Source organism: Anoplolepis gracilipes, chromosome 9, assembly GCF_047496725.1.
Source record: "Anoplolepis gracilipes chromosome 9, ASM4749672v1, whole genome shotgun sequence".
In the NCBI taxonomy this organism is placed as follows: Eukaryota; Metazoa; Arthropoda; class Insecta; order Hymenoptera; family Formicidae; genus Anoplolepis; species Anoplolepis gracilipes.
In genome coordinates, this window is record NC_132978.1 from 10,502,068 (window position 1) to 10,520,741 (window position 18,674).

The 18,674-nt window shown below is 30.1% G+C and overlaps 1 protein-coding gene across 3 annotated transcripts in view; it reads right to left on the reverse strand.

Moving 5' to 3' along the window:
- The window catches only part of Nrx-1 (neurexin 1), a 230,444-nt gene that overhangs the window by 96,611 nt on the left and 115,159 nt on the right, over window positions 1-18,674 (reverse strand). For all 3 annotated transcript variants that reach the window (XM_072899353.1, XM_072899352.1, XM_072899351.1), the window contains exons 6-7: window positions 9,511-9,537; window positions 3,637-3,795 (exon numbers count right to left, since the gene is read on the reverse strand). In XM_072899353.1, coding sequence (XP_072755454.1) covers window positions 3,637-3,795; window positions 9,511-9,537 — 186 coding nt within the window. The remainder of the gene's footprint in view (window positions 1-3,636; window positions 3,796-9,510; window positions 9,538-18,674) is intronic.

An 18,674-nucleotide genomic window follows, 5' to 3' on the forward strand; every position in this document is an offset into this window, starting at 1 on the left:
ATAACTTTTGTAAAATAATAAATAAATGCTACTTGTTTATATATTAAAATACATTAGCAGAACATTTTATCATATTATTAATTAGTTTTTAAAATCTCTAAATTGTATGTAACATAATTTTATCCAAGTTTACAAAAAAATTATTTTCTATGCATTGTGGAAAAAGCATTTTTTAATAATTTTATATTATGCAATTTTGTAGACAACGTAATTAATGTATGGATCGTAATTTAAACTTTGCAAGAGAACTGAAGATAATTAATTAAGAATTCTCTTTTCTAAATAAAAATTTGGATGTGTACTTTTCGCGTAGCATGTTCCTCATTTAAAACTTTTGTGTTAATTATTCAGTAATGTATGTCCTTCTAAAACTTAATTTAAAATCACTCTTAAATTGGAGTGTATGCTCGGAGAATATTTGCGAGAATATTTTCATCTTCTACAAATAACTCTTTTCTTTATTAAAAACGATATAAATGACAGCTTTAAAATGATGCTTGTCTTATGTTTGTTTTTTTCAATTATTCTCAAAAGACAGAATCGGATAAGCAAACTAACGAGATCATTTTCCTATATAAACTACCGATTTTGGTTCTAAAGATTACTGATCACATCAACAGATATGCAAATGCGCTTAATTCACACACATTAGCCGAAAAAGATATTTTAATTTATATATAAGATTCTCTCGAATATATATTTATAGTATGCGACTGTCACAGGGTAAAGAATTTATATTGTATGATACAAAGTTATAATATTTTAAAGAATTTATATAATAATGTTAGAAAAATCTTTCTCTAACATTTCGTTTTTGATAGTAATAATAATTTAATATAGTAACTATTTTATATAGCTAAGAATTCAATGCATTAGGAAGCTAAGACTCTTACAAATAGAGTCAAATTCTGAACAATTTACATATCGCCAGCGTGCGCATGCTCGTAAATAAAACTCGTAAGAATAATTTGCCGGAGACGATTCGCATCGTGCTACTTAAGCCGCAAATAGTCAGCAAATTACAGTCGTCGTTAACCTTCCGGTTACGCAAAGCTCTTTATTGCGTCGAGTTTTATCGCTTTACTCGCGTTTTTTTGTCGCCGCCCATGGCGTGTTAGTTCGACTTCACTTCTCGGCGAAACTCTCCAAGTAAGTTGCTGGCATGAATATTTCATTGCGTTGCGATGACCAAGTCGACACCTCGTTGCGTTGGGTGGACATTTTTATTGATCCAGGATACAAGAAGTATGCATTTGATAAGAAATAATTCCAGAATTTTCGAGAATCCACGATGATGACACTCAAAATAATATTTTGCTAATGTAGATAGATTTCTAGATGTCTCAATTAAAATTTATCGCTACTTTTTGTATCTGTTAGAATATTGTTTGTCACGTATAGAATTTATAGCAGCAATATTCTAGCAATACCTTTAGAAAATTTAGATCCCATTGCCAAATATTAATCAACAAATATAATTGTCCTTGACAATAGGCCTTAAAAATAGGCATTACAGATTTTCTGTCTAAATTACATTAATGGTATAGATAATAAATTCTGTCTCTGTCATTTAAATTGATTAAGTGCAAAATATATGTAGATATACAGCATTTGCTAATAATTTATCTGTTTCAGTTAATTTTTTGCACCTAGACAATTTTTGTTCAAGTTGCAAGATCATTTTTTTGAGTGGATATTGTAACATTCAGTTAAATAATTTTATGCACATATTACTCGGCGAATTAATATATGTTAGGTTCATATATTGGTACAAGAGCATCCGATTTTGTCATTTTGATTTTTACTGTTATTAGCGTTTCTATCAAAAAGTTTTGATTAACACAATTTGATGAAGTTTAAATTTTTTAGCAGTTTATTAAAAAAATCAATATAAATATTTAACAAGAATTTACATAAGATTTTTGCATAACTTTACATGCAGAAATTGAAAAAGATAAAAACATTCTCTAATAATATCTGTATATTCTTGTTTTATATATATATAATATTATTATATAAATTATAAACTTGTGTCCACTCACACACACATATATTTTTTTAAATTACTTTGAAAGATTAATTTTTTCTTATCAAACTAAATGTGTGAAAGTAGTACAAATGTTTAAAAATCATTTTTTACTAAAAATAAACTGCAATTGCTTAAACAGATAACGAAATATTAATTATTATTTAATCTTCAGTGGATTTTAACAAAAGAGATTACAACAAAAATTTAATTTCAAAGAGAATTTAATTATTAATATATTTAATTGTATTCGAGATAATTGAACAGGTAACACCCTTCTAAATTATCGATACAGAAAAATCAACATTATATTTGTTAAAACATCCAATACAAATTATAAAAGTATATGCAGTTTTCTTTCTTGTGCAATATTACATTTTTGTAATTAAAACATTTTAGAAAGACACCGCGCGCATGTGTGTGTGTGTGTGTGTATGTGTGTAATCAAACTTTAATAAATTAACAAACATTTTTTTCTAAATTTATTTTGTCTCTGCAACGTTAAACAAACTCATTATTTTATAAGTGTATCGTATTATATTACTTTCCACATGTAGCAGTTATCTTTTTAATTAAATTTATTATAGTTTAAAATGTTTACGCAACACATACACTCTTGAAAGAATTCAGGAAATTTATAACGATTACACATGTTGTCTGTACTAATATTGTCTCTCGTAAAAGATTCAATGACACAGCAGCGCGATTCTCCATTTCGATAAATCAATTAATAGAATTTCTGGATAATTATCGTTCAAATTCCGATTCGAATAAAAACAGGCAATATATAATTACAAAAAGACAATTTAATAATTACAATGAATAATGGATGAAGTTTTCTAGCACTATTATTGTTTTATATAGCAGAGAAAATGCAGAAAATTATTTTTTGTACGATAAGAATAGATAAAAAAATATATAAGTAGTGAGTCGTATTTTAAGCTATTTTTATATTGGCATAAAACGAAAAAGAATAACCATTTGATATATACGAAATCTTAAAATAAACGAAAAATTAAATTGTAATAGATAGTTAGTAATTGCAGAACTAGTTGATTCTTCTCAGCAAAAATGTCGAGGGTCATCACTTAACACAATCTTGCAAGTTTGAACATCTTCGTACTTAACTTAAAACAAGTTTGTGAAAGTAGAGTCTATTTAAAACTAATTAAAGAATATAATTTTGATCTATTTGTTTCCTCGACTTTGTCTATAAAATACATTCTATTTTGCATCACTAATTATTTATTATCTGCTTAATAATTACATATACGTTTTTTTAAAGCAGAATCAGAATAATCATTTTATCTTATCTAGTTTATCGTTTGACGTGTCTATCTTTAAACTGACGTATCTTTAATAAAAAAATTAATATTTAAAAAATTTTACAAGTTTCCTGGCATTTTATACTATTTTCTTATACCAAATATTGATTTTATAAATTATTTTTTTTCTTTTAATCTTTGTAAACATTTGACATTAAAAAGGTTAATGATCTCTATCACGCTTTATGCAATATTTATTGGTTTATTTAAAGATTAAGGCAGAAGATACGGTGGAAAGTTAGCGGAAAGTATAAATAAATCATTCTATCGCGGGTAGCTACCTACCTTTCTCAGACATCCGACGAAGTTGTGGATCCCTTTAGCGCCCTGCAAAGATCTCGCATCGGCGCCTCCACCGACGAGAAGTCGATCGCTTGCTAAATGCGCGAAAGATCCTGCGGTATGTCCGTGATCAGCGTAAATCCCATCGACAATAGCTGAGAGCTGCAACAGAAAGGACCAGTATTTTGAAAATTTTGTTCACGGCAAATTGTAAAAATGTATAATTTCTAACTCTACTTATCACAGTTTGTTGAATTCAAATAAGCGTTTTATTTTAATATATTTTTCCGCTTTTTATTGTATAAATATTATTCTGTTTTTTAATTTTTGAAAACTTTATATATAACCTTTTTTTTTTATTTTTTATTAATTTAAAAATCATAAATCATCCGAAGTTTATATACTTATTGTAAATAAAGGTATGTTAACTTTATCTGTAATTTTTTGCTGAGCAGATAAATTACAAGCATCGTCGTGGTTTGTGCTTGAAAAGCGTAACCGGTATTAACCTTGGTATCGCTTTGATCCTTAAAAAAAGCGAATAAAGTTTCCGCACAGCGATCATGCGGGTATGCCGTAAAGTTTAACATTTAGACAATCGCCGTTCTTGAGGAGTGGTCTATTACGACTTTAGCAATGGCATCGTTATCTCTCGGTTATTCTCTTCCTTTTTCGTCCATCGCTCTAACTAACAGGACCGGAGGAGCGAACAGGGTAAAACGTTAGAATGTTATGTCTTCCCGGAGGCACCTAATCGAGAGGAAGATACTATCCTCTTACTACTCTTCATCTTCACTTACCACACCAGGGCCGTCGTGATGCAGGTGTATAGATTTTCGTAAAATTTTCACTTTAAATGCCAAAAAGAAAATTAAAACATTTAAATATATTCTAAATTTTAAATTTATACTTTAAATTTTATAGTAATGAAGTAGATCGTAAATAAATAAAAGTTTTATAATATAGAATTTATTGTTAGAAATTGTTTAACTTTACATGCAATTCGGAGTTAGTAAAATGTTAGATTATTTCCAGTTTAAAATTTTTATTAAAAAGAAATAGAATCTGCTTATTTTTCGGGTTAAAATCCATTTTTAACAAAGAGAATGTGAAAAAATAGCGCTATAAAATAAGATATAAACTATATAAATATAAATTATAAAAGGGTTTTGTGAAAAAAATTAGTACATCGGTTAATTTAGTTCCAAGAAATAGCAGAGCATTGAGCTCTGGTTGTTGGTAGGGTCGGCCCTGTTGGGGCTTCCGCTTTTCCTCATCGTAATTAGATAACTCTCTTGTCGAGGGCGTTTCCTTGGACCGCAGTTGAGCAATCTCCTTCATAATCCTCGAGGCCTTATCTCCGATGTTTCTCAGTGAACAAATAGATCCCGCACTCATCGCGATAAATTTAAGGAGCTGTCTGCGTATAACCAGCGTTCTACACCGCTTTGCATAAAGATACGTTGTTGTAAATGTAAATGTTACTACTTACTATCATTACGAAGAAAATGATTACATATACAAATATTAGTTTAATATATATGTATATACATATATTTCGAGATTTAAAATGGCACAGTTAAATTTATATAACTTTAAATTGGAAACTCGGTTATGGTTTTCTTGCAGAATCACATCGACAATATGTAAACTAAAATATGCTTTACAAAAATTATAACTTATATTTCAAATATAGATTGACTTTAGAAATTTTATATACATTTTACACTGGGATCATTATGTCAATGAATTAGCCCACCTGGTAAATTGCTAATTTAGGTGGAAATTTAATTAAGCCGAAGTAAATCAAAATTCGCAGCTTTGATTCGAATCGGGGTACCGCAATATCGCGAGGAAGAAATTAATTTTCCGTCTTAATTAATTTTCCATCTTCATTAGCCGCGTCTGGATTTGCCGACTAATGCTAATGGAGATCTTAAATATTATAACAGTGTCATAATATATAAAGTAAACTAGCAATTTAATGAAATTATTCTTTTGTTTTGAAATTAGGCTAACGCTCAATAATATCACTTTTGAAATACCTATCATGTATTTTATTAACTAGTAAAAGAATTCAGTATACTTCTATAAATAATTATCATAATGTTGGAGATAATTTCCCGATAAAAGATTAATGGCGCATAAAATAATAATAATATTAATAAAATAATAATGATACTGAACAAAATTCTTACATATTTTTAATTGAATTTTGCGAGAAAATCTTCTATTTAAATATTTTATACGCTTATAATATTTAAATATAGATGGTTATTTAAACTATTACTTCAAGCGAAATTTAATTGAGAGTGGCAGCCACAAAAAAAGAGCACCTAAGGTAAGGTCGATTTGAAAGAAAAGCAGGTCCTTTAATGTGCCCTTTTTCTCGCATCGTGGTAATTGTGAACCACCGAGCGTCAGCAAATATTCCTCGCTTGCGCGCACAATGTATTTGGGGCGACACAATAAGCGCAACCGGGAAAGTGGGCCGCAGACCCACACTAGAGGGAACCTACGCGCGAAAGCATCCCTCTTGCAGAACGGTATGCTGATCCTTGTTTGACGAATATGGAGTGAACAAAGTGACAAGGGGATGGAGTAGACTATTTATTACATCCAGATGCGAGCTCTACTTAGCCGCTCATGGATGATGAGTATTGCGCGCATTTGTATACGTTTGTAGTGGCATAAGAGTGCATTGCATTTTGTTGTTGTCAACGATTTTTATTGTTTCGTAAATTTATACCACGAATCACATCTCGTATGAATGTAATAACATATAAAGTAATATATAAATAAATTAATTGCGTCGACAGTTTTTTCACTTTTAATATTATTATTAGAAAATAAGAAATATAAGAATATAGAAAAATCATATTGGAATTGGAGAATCTTCTTCTTTAATATATGTAATATACTAATATAATTTACAGTTTTGAAAGAAAAAAAATTCAAAAAATTAAATATTTTATAAAATAAAGTTACGCAAAATTTAAAAAAAAAATGTTTTAAGAACTTATAGATAAAAGCCAAAATTTAAAAAATTGAATAGTCAAATTAAATTTGATAACTTTAATAAAAGAGTAAGAATTATTAAATTCTTGTATTTAAACATAATAAAGATAATAAAATTTAATCACGTTTATATACACACACATATATATATATATATATATATATATATATATATACGTATGTATGTGTCATATATTTATATATACATTATATATACATTATATATACATGTATATGTATGTCATACTTTTTTTATTAAATTTTTTATTCAAAGTCAAGAATATAATTAAAAATTCTCGATAAAATGATATAAATATAAATAATTTATAACATTTTTAACATTTCATACAGCTGATATTTTTTTTGTTTTAAAATGCAACGTGTAACAAATAGCAATTTGTTTTATTAATAATGTGAAATAAATTGCTTTCGCTATTGGTTTCGTTTACCGATGGTTCTTTTACATTATGTCGTACGACGAAAATAAATGATTACTACGTTTTTAACGAGATCGTAAATTATACCCGACACCATGAAAGACTGTCTGCGGAATGAGTGAAAAACAAGGAAAGGGATTCGCGAGAAGCTGAGGAAAACCGGGGAGAAACGTCATCATCGAATTTACTGGAGCATCGCGAGAACCTTAAGGGGGGTTTCAAATTCAAACATCGAGGTGAAAAGACAGAAAATGTGAAAACTTCCACGCGCATACTCTCTCACTAGAAAAGAGACGGAGTCAATGCGAGACCTTTTGCTTTTTGCATCATGAATGATTTACTTCTGCTTTTTAGAATGACAGGCATTAATATGACATCAGACACAACTTCACAAAAGAAGAAAACTTTTATGATATGTATAGCGGATAAATTAATTTCTATTTGTTGCGATTGTACAATTTAAGAAAATATTTTCACAAAAAAGTAAAAAATTATTGTTTTATATATTACGTATCTATAATTTCTATAATTTATATACACATATACATATGTATGTGTGTGTGTGTGTAAATTATTTATATATTTATTTGTTGATTTCATTAAATGATCTCATTAAAATTATAGAAATGTTATATATATATATATATATATATATATATACATATGTATACACACGTATATAATTCCTATAATTTTAATGAGATCATTAATTTTTAGTGCAACAATGTCATTAAAGAAAAAACACATACGAAATAAATATGTTATACGCAATAAAATTGTTAAAATGGTAAGGTATTTGAAAGAGTTATTTCGTAAGCTATTTTACGTGGGGGTCGCATTCAGTTAATGGGAAATTGTCAACGATAACTAAAAGAAGTAATTTACGTTTACGTGACAAGAAATTCTCATGATAACGTCGGTATTTTCAGCTTGCGGGCCGCGCCGTAAATTATGCAATCGATCGGTTTCGCGCCCATTTGCATTTCAGAATCTTTTTCCAACTCCCCGCTTGTGAAAGCAGTCAAGTGCAGACTAGATGCATCAGCTGCAACTTTTTCTGCCATTTCTTCGAAATCGATGGTATATTTCTTTAAGACAGACAGGTGATAGAAAATTCATCATTTATTGGAATGTTATTTCACTCACAATATTGTGTAAAATAACTGATTGTTTATTTTCTAATAATGGAAAATATAAAATGCAACAAATTATTTTTGACAATTTAATTTAATCGTTAATTTTGTTCATAACTTTATCACAATATATTTGAGCTTTCTCTTCGACAATTTTGTATCTGTATATAGTAGTCTCGCAATATGTTTTCCATTTTGTAAAATATAATCGTCGAATATATAATTTAACTAAAAATATTTACAAAAAAATTTAATACTACAATACATATTATAAAATTAAAGTTGATTAATATTTAGATAATATTTTGCAGTTTAATTGAAAAAAAATCCGTTATTGATAAATCATTCTTAAGCGATCAAAATTCAGGAATATATCTTGAACAGCTTACATAATTTATAATCCAAAAACATTTGCGTATGTCAGAACTTAACGGAATTGAGTTAGAATAAATAATGCGAAACATTTGTCAACCTATTTCTGTATGCCACTCTTGTGGAAATACTTTCAATAAAAAATTCACACGGGATTTTCTTTCCGTCTGGAAACATAGTGAGCCAGACAACGACGCTTAGGTGGGAGGACGAGACTCGAATAGAGATCTCGAGATCACCCGCGTGCTCCTATAGAACATGAGTGGAACAATAAGGGAACGTGGCCGGAGGATCTAAACGGATGGATGAATTCTTGTTAAAAATGTCCCGGCATTTTTCTCTGAAATGCAGGCAACTTGCTCAAGAAGAACGTTTGGCAGGAAGGAACAAGAATATATATTGTACATGGAGAGACACGGTGAATAAAGCGCGACAGGAAGAAACGATTCAACCAAGCGGGACTCTAATATTTTTTATAAAATTTAGAATAATTTATTTTTTTGAACAAATTCTTTTTTTCTTTCTCGGATTCTTTGGCTCATATTTTTAAAATAATACTATATATTTTTGCCACTGCAATATAGATTATTGTAGATGATATAAAATATATATGTATGAGCATAATTGAAACGAATTAAAATAAAATAAATATGTTGTTTGTTCAAATAAAGTAATTAATTAGTAAGCGTGTGAAATAGCTTTGTGTAAAAAAAAAAAAAAAAAAATACGTATATATACAGAGAGAGAGAGATCGTAATTAATTAAATAGTGCAAACTCAATTAAAACCGCATTCTTTTGCGCTGTTTTTTTTTTTTTTTTTTTTTTTGCGGTAACGTTTGCATTGCTCTCAAGAGCGAGCACAATTGGAGACATCAAAAGCTACGTACGTACAATATAATAAAAATTACACACTCACCCTGCAGAAGCTGGTTATTGAAGAGATCTGAAACAAAAAGCATAAATGTGCGATCAGTACAAAATGTTCGTATACATTTTATCTGAGTGTAATACCGGCAATTGAAATTCAAAAGTTGCCCCTCACGAAGCTGATCGCGAGCTATTCGAACTTTTTCTCTGGATTATCATAAGAACTTTTTTTGACGCGAGAATGGCTATGTCGCTCGAAGAAAAGGCGCAAACGTATTTTATGTATTCGCGGAAACTTCAAACAATTTTCATTTCTCGTGAAAGAGACTTGCAGTTTGGTGCACGAAAAAGAGCTTGATGCATCGAAATCGAACTCGGAACTTAAATTTTTCTTTTTCAACGCAGAGATTTATTCAAAAATTTTAATCACCTGATAATAATAACGTCAATAATAACATAACGTAATAAGGCAAATTTTGAATGCAAATTATATTAAAAATAATTAATGTTTTGTTTGCATAAATTATTAAACAAAAAATTGATTTTCTTTTATAAGGATGATACAAATATTTGTAACACAATAATGAGAATTATTAATCAAGATAATAGTTTTAAATAAATTAATTAATAAAAATTCTCTTTTAAAATAATATTTTAAAAAAGAGATTTTAAAATTGCGAAAACGATTGATAATTTTAAATATATTTTATAACATTTATCGCATTATTTCAAATATAATTTTAATGCTACGTGGAGCATGAGAAATAATTAAAACAATAACCAACCAGCAAAAGTCATGTTCGTTTTTATATATACATCTATTTTAATAAAAATCATCGTTTATTTAATGCCAATTTGTATTTTTACTCCAACAAATAATTTTCTTGTTAAAAAGTATCTCTCTTTTTGTTCTCTATTTTATTTTCATTGGTTACTGTACTTTCTTTCAGAGAGTTTAGAATTAAAATTTAAATTGCTTTAAAATGAATGATGAAAAAATACGAAATTTCGTTAATAAAATCTCTACTATCAATCCGCGTAACACATGTTTGTGTCACAAAGTGCATTTGCTTTCTAAGCGCGGGCGGTTTGTAAGCCTGCGGCTGTATGCGGGCCTTATTAAGGAATCCCTTTGATTATGTGGCGATTAAACGACTGACAGAAGGGCAATAACCCTGGGAAGAGAAAACCGATGACGAGGCGAACTCTTGCCTTTGTGCTGTTCGCTATAGAACGATCGCAAAAAATAAACTCACGTATTTGTACGTTTTGATTATCGCGCGGAAACTTATCAATGAGCTGTGAATCAAGCAATCTCTATCAAACTTTTCCATCGTTTGTTTAATGATTAAATCGCGTGCGAATCAAATTATTATCATGCTACGATGTGTTATACACTCATTTGCACGAATACAACTTTTTTATTTATTACGTATTATTACATCGATTATCTCGCTTCACTTTTGTTGAATTTAGTTTGTGAGCATATCTTTCATTGTCAGTATATGTATGTTTTATACTTAATGAATGAATACATAACTCTTTCGTAAATATAACCATTCTGTATGTAGCATTATTAAAAATAACAGTACCATACATACATAATATATAAAATATAATAATTTCATAATATTCTATTTTTTGAGAACACATATATAATCTGTAACTCGTTTCTGAATAGTTTCATACGAACAGCATAATGCTAAAATTTATTTTATTATGGTAAATTTAGAAGCATTAAATGTAGGAGCTGTATTGTTATGAGATGAAGTAAATAGCTTCCGGAGGCAGCTGCAACGGCCCTGCAAACGGTTCCTGATTTGGCATTATGTTAATATCTCGGTAGGCTAGGTCAGTCCGCTTATTGTTTGGCTTTGATCAGCTATCTGCTTAATTGGCTCTCGATTTAGACCGCCCTCGGGCATCGAATAATATTCGAGATTTCCTATGCTGAGTAAAAATAGTCAGAGGACAAAGGGATTGCAACAAGCTTCGATAAGCTTCTCATCCGATAAAGCTTAACGCTTTATGTTTACATAAATTAATGTAGTTAAAGACAAATTTATGAATAACAAGAAGTCATTATTTTTTGGAATATTTTATAATTTATGTTTAAAAAAAAAAATATATATATATATATATATATATAAAAGAAAATATGAAAATCTCAAACAATTGATTTAAGAAGAATTATACTTTTTATCGTGATGTATATTTAGATGAGGCATTCGAAAATTATCTAGTCCATCTAGTAAATGCGCAAGACCATTTATAGCTGTTAGTTTATACTCTTGATACCAAATCTACATCAATGCACTACTGAATGTGACTGCAATTTTACATAAAATTGGCATTATGCGATGACCCGTCGGCGATCCGGTGGGATTTTCATCGAGCGCCGTGAATTTAAGGACCTACTTTGCACCGGCAGATATCAAAGTAACGATCCGACATTCCGGACTCTCTTTCGGGTGCGCCAATGTTTGCGCAGCTGAGTCGTACGTAACGAATTAAACGCTCTCCGCGAAAGGAAACCGCTCGAACGCGTTACAAGCCTCTCTTACTCGCGAGAATGATTTAATGCCGCGGATTTAGATCGCGTATTTCAAACGTTCCGCAAACCAAGAATCGCAAATCCTTCTATTCCGTCGGAATTTAGCACACGATGATCTCTTTCTCTTTCCGGATATTTCAAATATTAGACCAACGACGAATAATAATTTATTCTATAAAATTCTTATTTGAAATGTTACACAGTGTGTCCATAAATGGACTATCAATTTTACGCAGTATTATTTCTTTTAAAAGGGTAATCTTTTAAAAAAGATAATAAAAGATTATTAATCAAAAAGACGATCAAAAGAGAGAAAATAGTGTATAACTACACTTGCATGTTTTCAGAAATGTAAAAATGCATGCATTAATATGTAATATTTCAAATATTATCGTTTATGGAGTGTGTTTTTTGAAAAAATATTTTATGTCTCGATATTTTCCATATCTTTCATCAAATCTCTTGAATATTGTTCTTCTAAACAAAGACAAAAATAATGTTGATAAAATTTGAAACAAAAGATATAAATATTTAAGATTTACATTTTACTATTAATCATAGATGCATATTTGTTGCGTTACTTTTTTTATAATTATTATTCCTCTTGTTAAACGTCATTAAAAATTATGCGAAATATTTAAGATCAGTGCAAATCTTGAAAAATTATATTTGAAATATAAAAGAGTTGTTAATAATTAAAATTCTTATTTTAATTAATAATTTCAATTAATGCTTTACAAATTATATTTGAAGTATTCTCACTAATCTCAAGCAACTTTTTTTTGTTCACGTATTTGATCCTTTTTTGCGCGCATAAACGCGCAATCTTTTTACGCAAATTTTCTCGCGTTCAACGAGCATCATTACACAAGCATTCTCTGTTTCCTGCTTCAAGAATCGATCGTGACAACAAACATATCGTGGATGGCATACTTCGATAGTGAATTCTCGAAGCCTCTATGTCGTGAGAGCGTGACAAGAGAGGAATGAGGTGCTATCGTCGCATGTAAGTTCGATCCGGCAGGCGACGAATTGAAATCTTGATTTATAGTAGGATATACATATATATATATATATATATATATATGTCGCCAAATTTCTTCGAATTGCTCACTGTACTGGGTGATTCAGAAAAGCAATATCTGTAAGAAGTTTTATTTAAAAAAAAATTACTAAGTCAAAATTGAATATAATTTTTATAAATTATAAAAAATATTTGTTATATTATATGGGAAAGGGTTTTTATAACAGGGGGGGCGTTTATCTTCAATTTTTTTTTAAATTGATCTTGATTATATTTAAAATAAGATATACAAATATTAAGATTTATATATATATATATATATATATATATATATATATATATATATATATTAAATGAGATAATTAAATGAGATATTAGTATTCCTAATGTCTTCTTATTCAAAATGTATAAAAATTACATTCCTGTGTATAAAATTTAAATTTTTAAATATTTTTTCTCGTTCCTGTAAAGTTGCGATTTTGGGCTTATGTTCTTCGGTGATAAAACATGATATGTAAAGAACAACATATCTATATGTATACATATCGAAATTGATATTAAAAAGACAAATAATATAATATGTACGTGAATAAATTCCATATAATAAGTAGATTGTGAATTTTTTTATTGTTAAAACAACGCTGTCCGATTAATATAAACTACTTTATGCTCATCATATGTATAACAAAACACACAAGGCAATGTAAAATTTCCTAAAAAATTTATATTTAAAAATTTTAATACAAAAATTGGGTAGTATATTATATAATAAATTAAGTCGATTAAACATACTTTCTAATGTTGAAACTTTCTCGCACATTTAAAATTTTAATATCTATTTTTTTATTAGATATGTGATGGTAAATTCATGTATATAATAATATCAGATGTGTGATTTTCGTTTTAAAATCAACATATGAAGAATATAAATTCTCTACAATATTACGTAAGATTATGTACATTTCTATATACTTGATTTCTTGAGAGACTTTATCTGCTAACGCAAGGCTGAATTTTCCAGTCAGTGCACCTTTCACCACGAAAAAGCGGCAGATGAAAGTACCCATGCTTAAAAAACATCCAGTGATCTAGTGACATACGAAGGATGACGTGCGATCCGCCTCCGCCACTACGTAAAAGCGGAGAAATTTTGTTGCAACGAAGAACGCGAGGAACGAACGGTTGCACTCGCAGGTATGCAGCGGATAAAATTCGGAGTTGATACGGTGTTAAATCTTTCTGTCAGAGGTCGAGTGAATCTACCCTCACTTCAAAACGAAGCATGCGGCGGGTTTCGTCCTTTGAGGATTTCGAAATTGACTACGAACGCGTTTTCTCTCTGATCGTTAAATATATCATAGATCGAATATTACTCTTTTTGCTTTAAAATATATTAAAAAGTATAATCGTACTAATTATATACATACATATTTATAAAATATATATTATATATAATTAGCGCGATTATATCTTTAGTTTACTTTTATTACTATATATATATATATATATATATATTTATTAAATATGTATGTATAGTTTTAAGAACGAGCGCAGAGAAAAGCAATTATATTTATAAAAAAAAAATTAATCCTCATTGTTCATACTCATTTAAATTCATAGTCAATTAGCAAACTTAAATTTCAAGAATGCGCACAATTTTATTCATTTAACAATCTCCTTTATTAAGAAAATAACCGTTTAATTTTTGAATTGGTTTCATTCTAATCTTGAATTATAAATGTTTTTTTCTTGATGTTACTGTAAAAGTCATATTTTTTAATAGAATATTTTTTTAACATATTTCATACATAAACTACATATATCATCCCTATATATATATATGTTGCTGATACATGCAACACAATGTGCAGAAAGATAGAAAAAACAAAAATTAAAATATTATACAATTATAAGTTGTATAATTACTAGTTCAATTTTAATTTATAAATTATTTATTTTTTATATATTTTTTAAGAAGTTTGATAGCACCTCTATACAAATGAAAGTATTACAGATGTAAATGATATAATATCGTAGATATGTTAACATTGTTGATGCTTGTTGTAATTTTGATTGATCTTTGATTGATAATGACAAGGAGTAGAAATTATTGAACGCTTTTTTTTGGATGATATCGTATTCTTTCCCGATTCTTTTATAGACGAACTATGAAATTCAGTGATGTATTATCTTAAATTTAATAAAAGCTACGTGACATTAGCCGATAAAACTTATCTCGAAAGTGGAAATCGGGTGATCGCATTTAAGGGCTTAATTTATGGCGCTCGCGGGCAATGTAATCGATTGAAATCTCAGAAGTTTGCATGCGGAACGTCATCAGGGTATTCGTGTTGGTCGATGCTAACGAACGTTACCGCGAAGTGCCATGCATTAAGTGCACTCGTGCGTGTCATCGTGACGTCAGTCAGCCGGATCTAAGTTTTCTCTCCGTTTCCGAGTTCGAGATATTCTTGAATGAATGTGAAAAATAATCTGACCATATGCGTTCAAGAATTCCGGAATGTGATTCAAGTATGCAATACATTAATTCTTTGGATATATATATATATATATATATATATATATATATGTATATGTATATATATATATATATATATATCCAAAGAATTAATGTATTGCATTCTTGAATCACATTCCGGAATTTTTGAATATATATATATCATAAAAATTTCACAATGTGAAAACTCAGGAAATAAAAACAATTCCAATAGTTTTTTGTTACAACTAGTAAAGCGCCCGTGGCACCAACCACGTTTAAACTATCGCCAGGATAATAGCGTCCATGTTTGCGACACACGACGGGTGTAAACGCTCGCGGGTGGCACATAACAGGCAATCTATGGTTACAGTCAATCCACGCAGCTTGCAACCTGCCGGAGGCACCAGTCTAGCGAATAGAGATGTCTAGACACCCAATCTCTTTTCCTAACCCTTCTAGTCCCTTTGTCCACGACGTGGTATTAACCTTTACATGTACTGTGACAGTAACTGATCCAAAGAGGACAGTACGCTCGAGGATGAACAGGGGCTCTCTTTGCTCTTTGAATGTCCCCGGCAAGTGCGTAGCACTTGCGTAACCACCGGAACGCTCGCGGCGTAAAAAGGTTGAAGAGTGTCAGGCGAGAATTCTTGTTTGATGAAGAGCGACGATTAATCTCGCTGAAGAGATACATATTTTTCTTACCTCCCTTTCACGTTCACGGAGCCGAGTATCTATTTATTAAAAGCACGACACCAATTTTTCACAACTTCTTTTTATGCAAAATATTCAGCTTGAACAAAAATCGAAATTAGACATAAAAAAATTGAGAAAAAAAAAACACAGTATCTTTCATCTTACATATTTATTATTTTACTATTGTAAAATGTATGATTATTCGAATGTTCTCCAATTAACGGAAAATTCTTGGGTGAAATTTGTATTCATTCTTGTTTTAAACTAACAACGAAAATATCAATTTTCTCTAAAAAAAAAAAAAAAAAAAAAGGAAAGAAGAGAGAATATCATTTTCTATATTCTGTATCTAAAAATGGAAAGAACTAAGATTAAGCAAATAGATTTTTATGATTCTTTATATATAACTTTAAAATAATAATTTTTTCAGTTAAATACTCTAGTTAAATACAACCCAATTATGGAGTTTTCCCATTCGGCGCAGGATGGCGCGATAATTTCTTAAAATTTAATATCACATAATGACACGACGATTCGACGGTGCTCACCGCATGGTGCACCTGCGGTGCATTATTAATAATTCTATAGCCGTGTTCTATAAATGGTCACGTTGGTATCACGTCGAGGTCAGCATTTTCCGCGAAGTCGGCATACACATAATATCGAATAAAAAGCGGGACAGGCGCGTCGTGCGTGCTTCACGCGATATAAATGTTCCTTTTTTTAATTTTTTTTATGGTGAGACTGCGTATACTGCCATAAACGTGTATTGCCGTAAACGAACCTGGAATTGTACCCAGCCGACACATTTGCATGCGTGTGCGTGTGCGTGTGTATGTGTGTGTATTTGCAATTTAATATTTAATATTTATCTTTTCTTATTAAAATGAGTACAATTATTTTGAACCCGAGATATGTCGAAACATGTCGGTTTGTAGCTGTATAACAAGGAGTACGATCGTTAATAGAGTGCACATATGCGTGTGTAATATATATTGAAATGCCATGCTGAGAGAGAGGATATCATCATTTATCGCGTAAGTGAAGATAACTGGAGCGCGATAATAAATAATAAATGTGTTTGTAAACGTAGGTTAAGTGTCGTACACCTTCGTGATTACTCGCGGTTAGACTAATTTGTCATTAACATTATTTAATGATTACGTCGCTAAAATCAAAAGATAAAGTCACTGTAGACCTCTTATTTAAGTTTCCTGGCAAACGCGTGCGCGGGTATTTGAAGATCAGATTGGTGAAAAAAGAAACAGGTCTTTTTTAATCGTCTGATCGCCAGAAATGACGCTGTCAGAATGTTGAACGTTTGACAATAATATCTAATATTATACTAAAAATGTACACATTTGCTCGCGAAAGAAACATATGAAATCCTTATATTACGATGTCGGGATAAATATTGCCATAGTTTCGTTGCAGATGTGGACGATCCTTCGGCACATGCTTGGGGAATCGATTTCTCGTTTACACAGCTGCGGAAGTGACTCAAACGAACAACGTATGCTCAGGAAAATTATCCAAAGCACAGCGACGGACATTAGCTATTCTCGACCCAATTCAGACGCTACACATCCGCAACCCTTTAAATTGTCGTCGCGTATAGCGGAGTGGTTCGTCCTCTTCCTGATACGAGAGATAACGAACGGCAGGGCAGAAATAGATAAACTTAGAAGATTGTATGTGTCATTGCACGTATTTCTCTCAAATGGCGGATTCCTGTTGCAAATTGTTGGGCGGACTTTTTCTTTATAGAAACGTTAAGGCACCCTTTTAAATTATAAACGATTAAAAACTAAAAACTTTCATAAAAAATTTAGTTTCCGAATTTTCTGAATCCAACTTCAAAGCAATAATATTTATTGAAAGACATTATATACTACGGGATCCTTTGACTGATCGCGCATTTCCTATTAACAATACGTAAACAGTAAAGATGGCTTTTGAATGCAAAAGAGATAAATTTAAGCCCTTTCATTGCTTCAACGCGTTCGGCTGTGTGACGCTATTTTCGTGCCATTGTTCGAGGTACATTATAAACAACCGCTGTAACGAAGCGTATCTATACTCATCGGCCGCTTCTACCATTCGGTTAACTTTAATCATGTAATTTAACTTTCCTTGTACTCTCTCCTTTCTAATTTTATCTAATTTGTGTACGTATATGTATTATATATAATATATAAATATATGTAAATATATAAATATTTACTCACATGAAAGGGTAAGATTAGAAGAATTCAATATTTAATTCAAACAATACTAAAATGTTTATTAATAAGTATGATGCGATAAATACGACATCATATATACATATTCAGGGTGTCCGGTAATTATCACCCCACCTCTCTAGGGCAGATAGAACAGGTCAAACTGAGCATAAAGTCCTGTACCACTTTGCGATTTGCGCAATAATTATTAAACTAT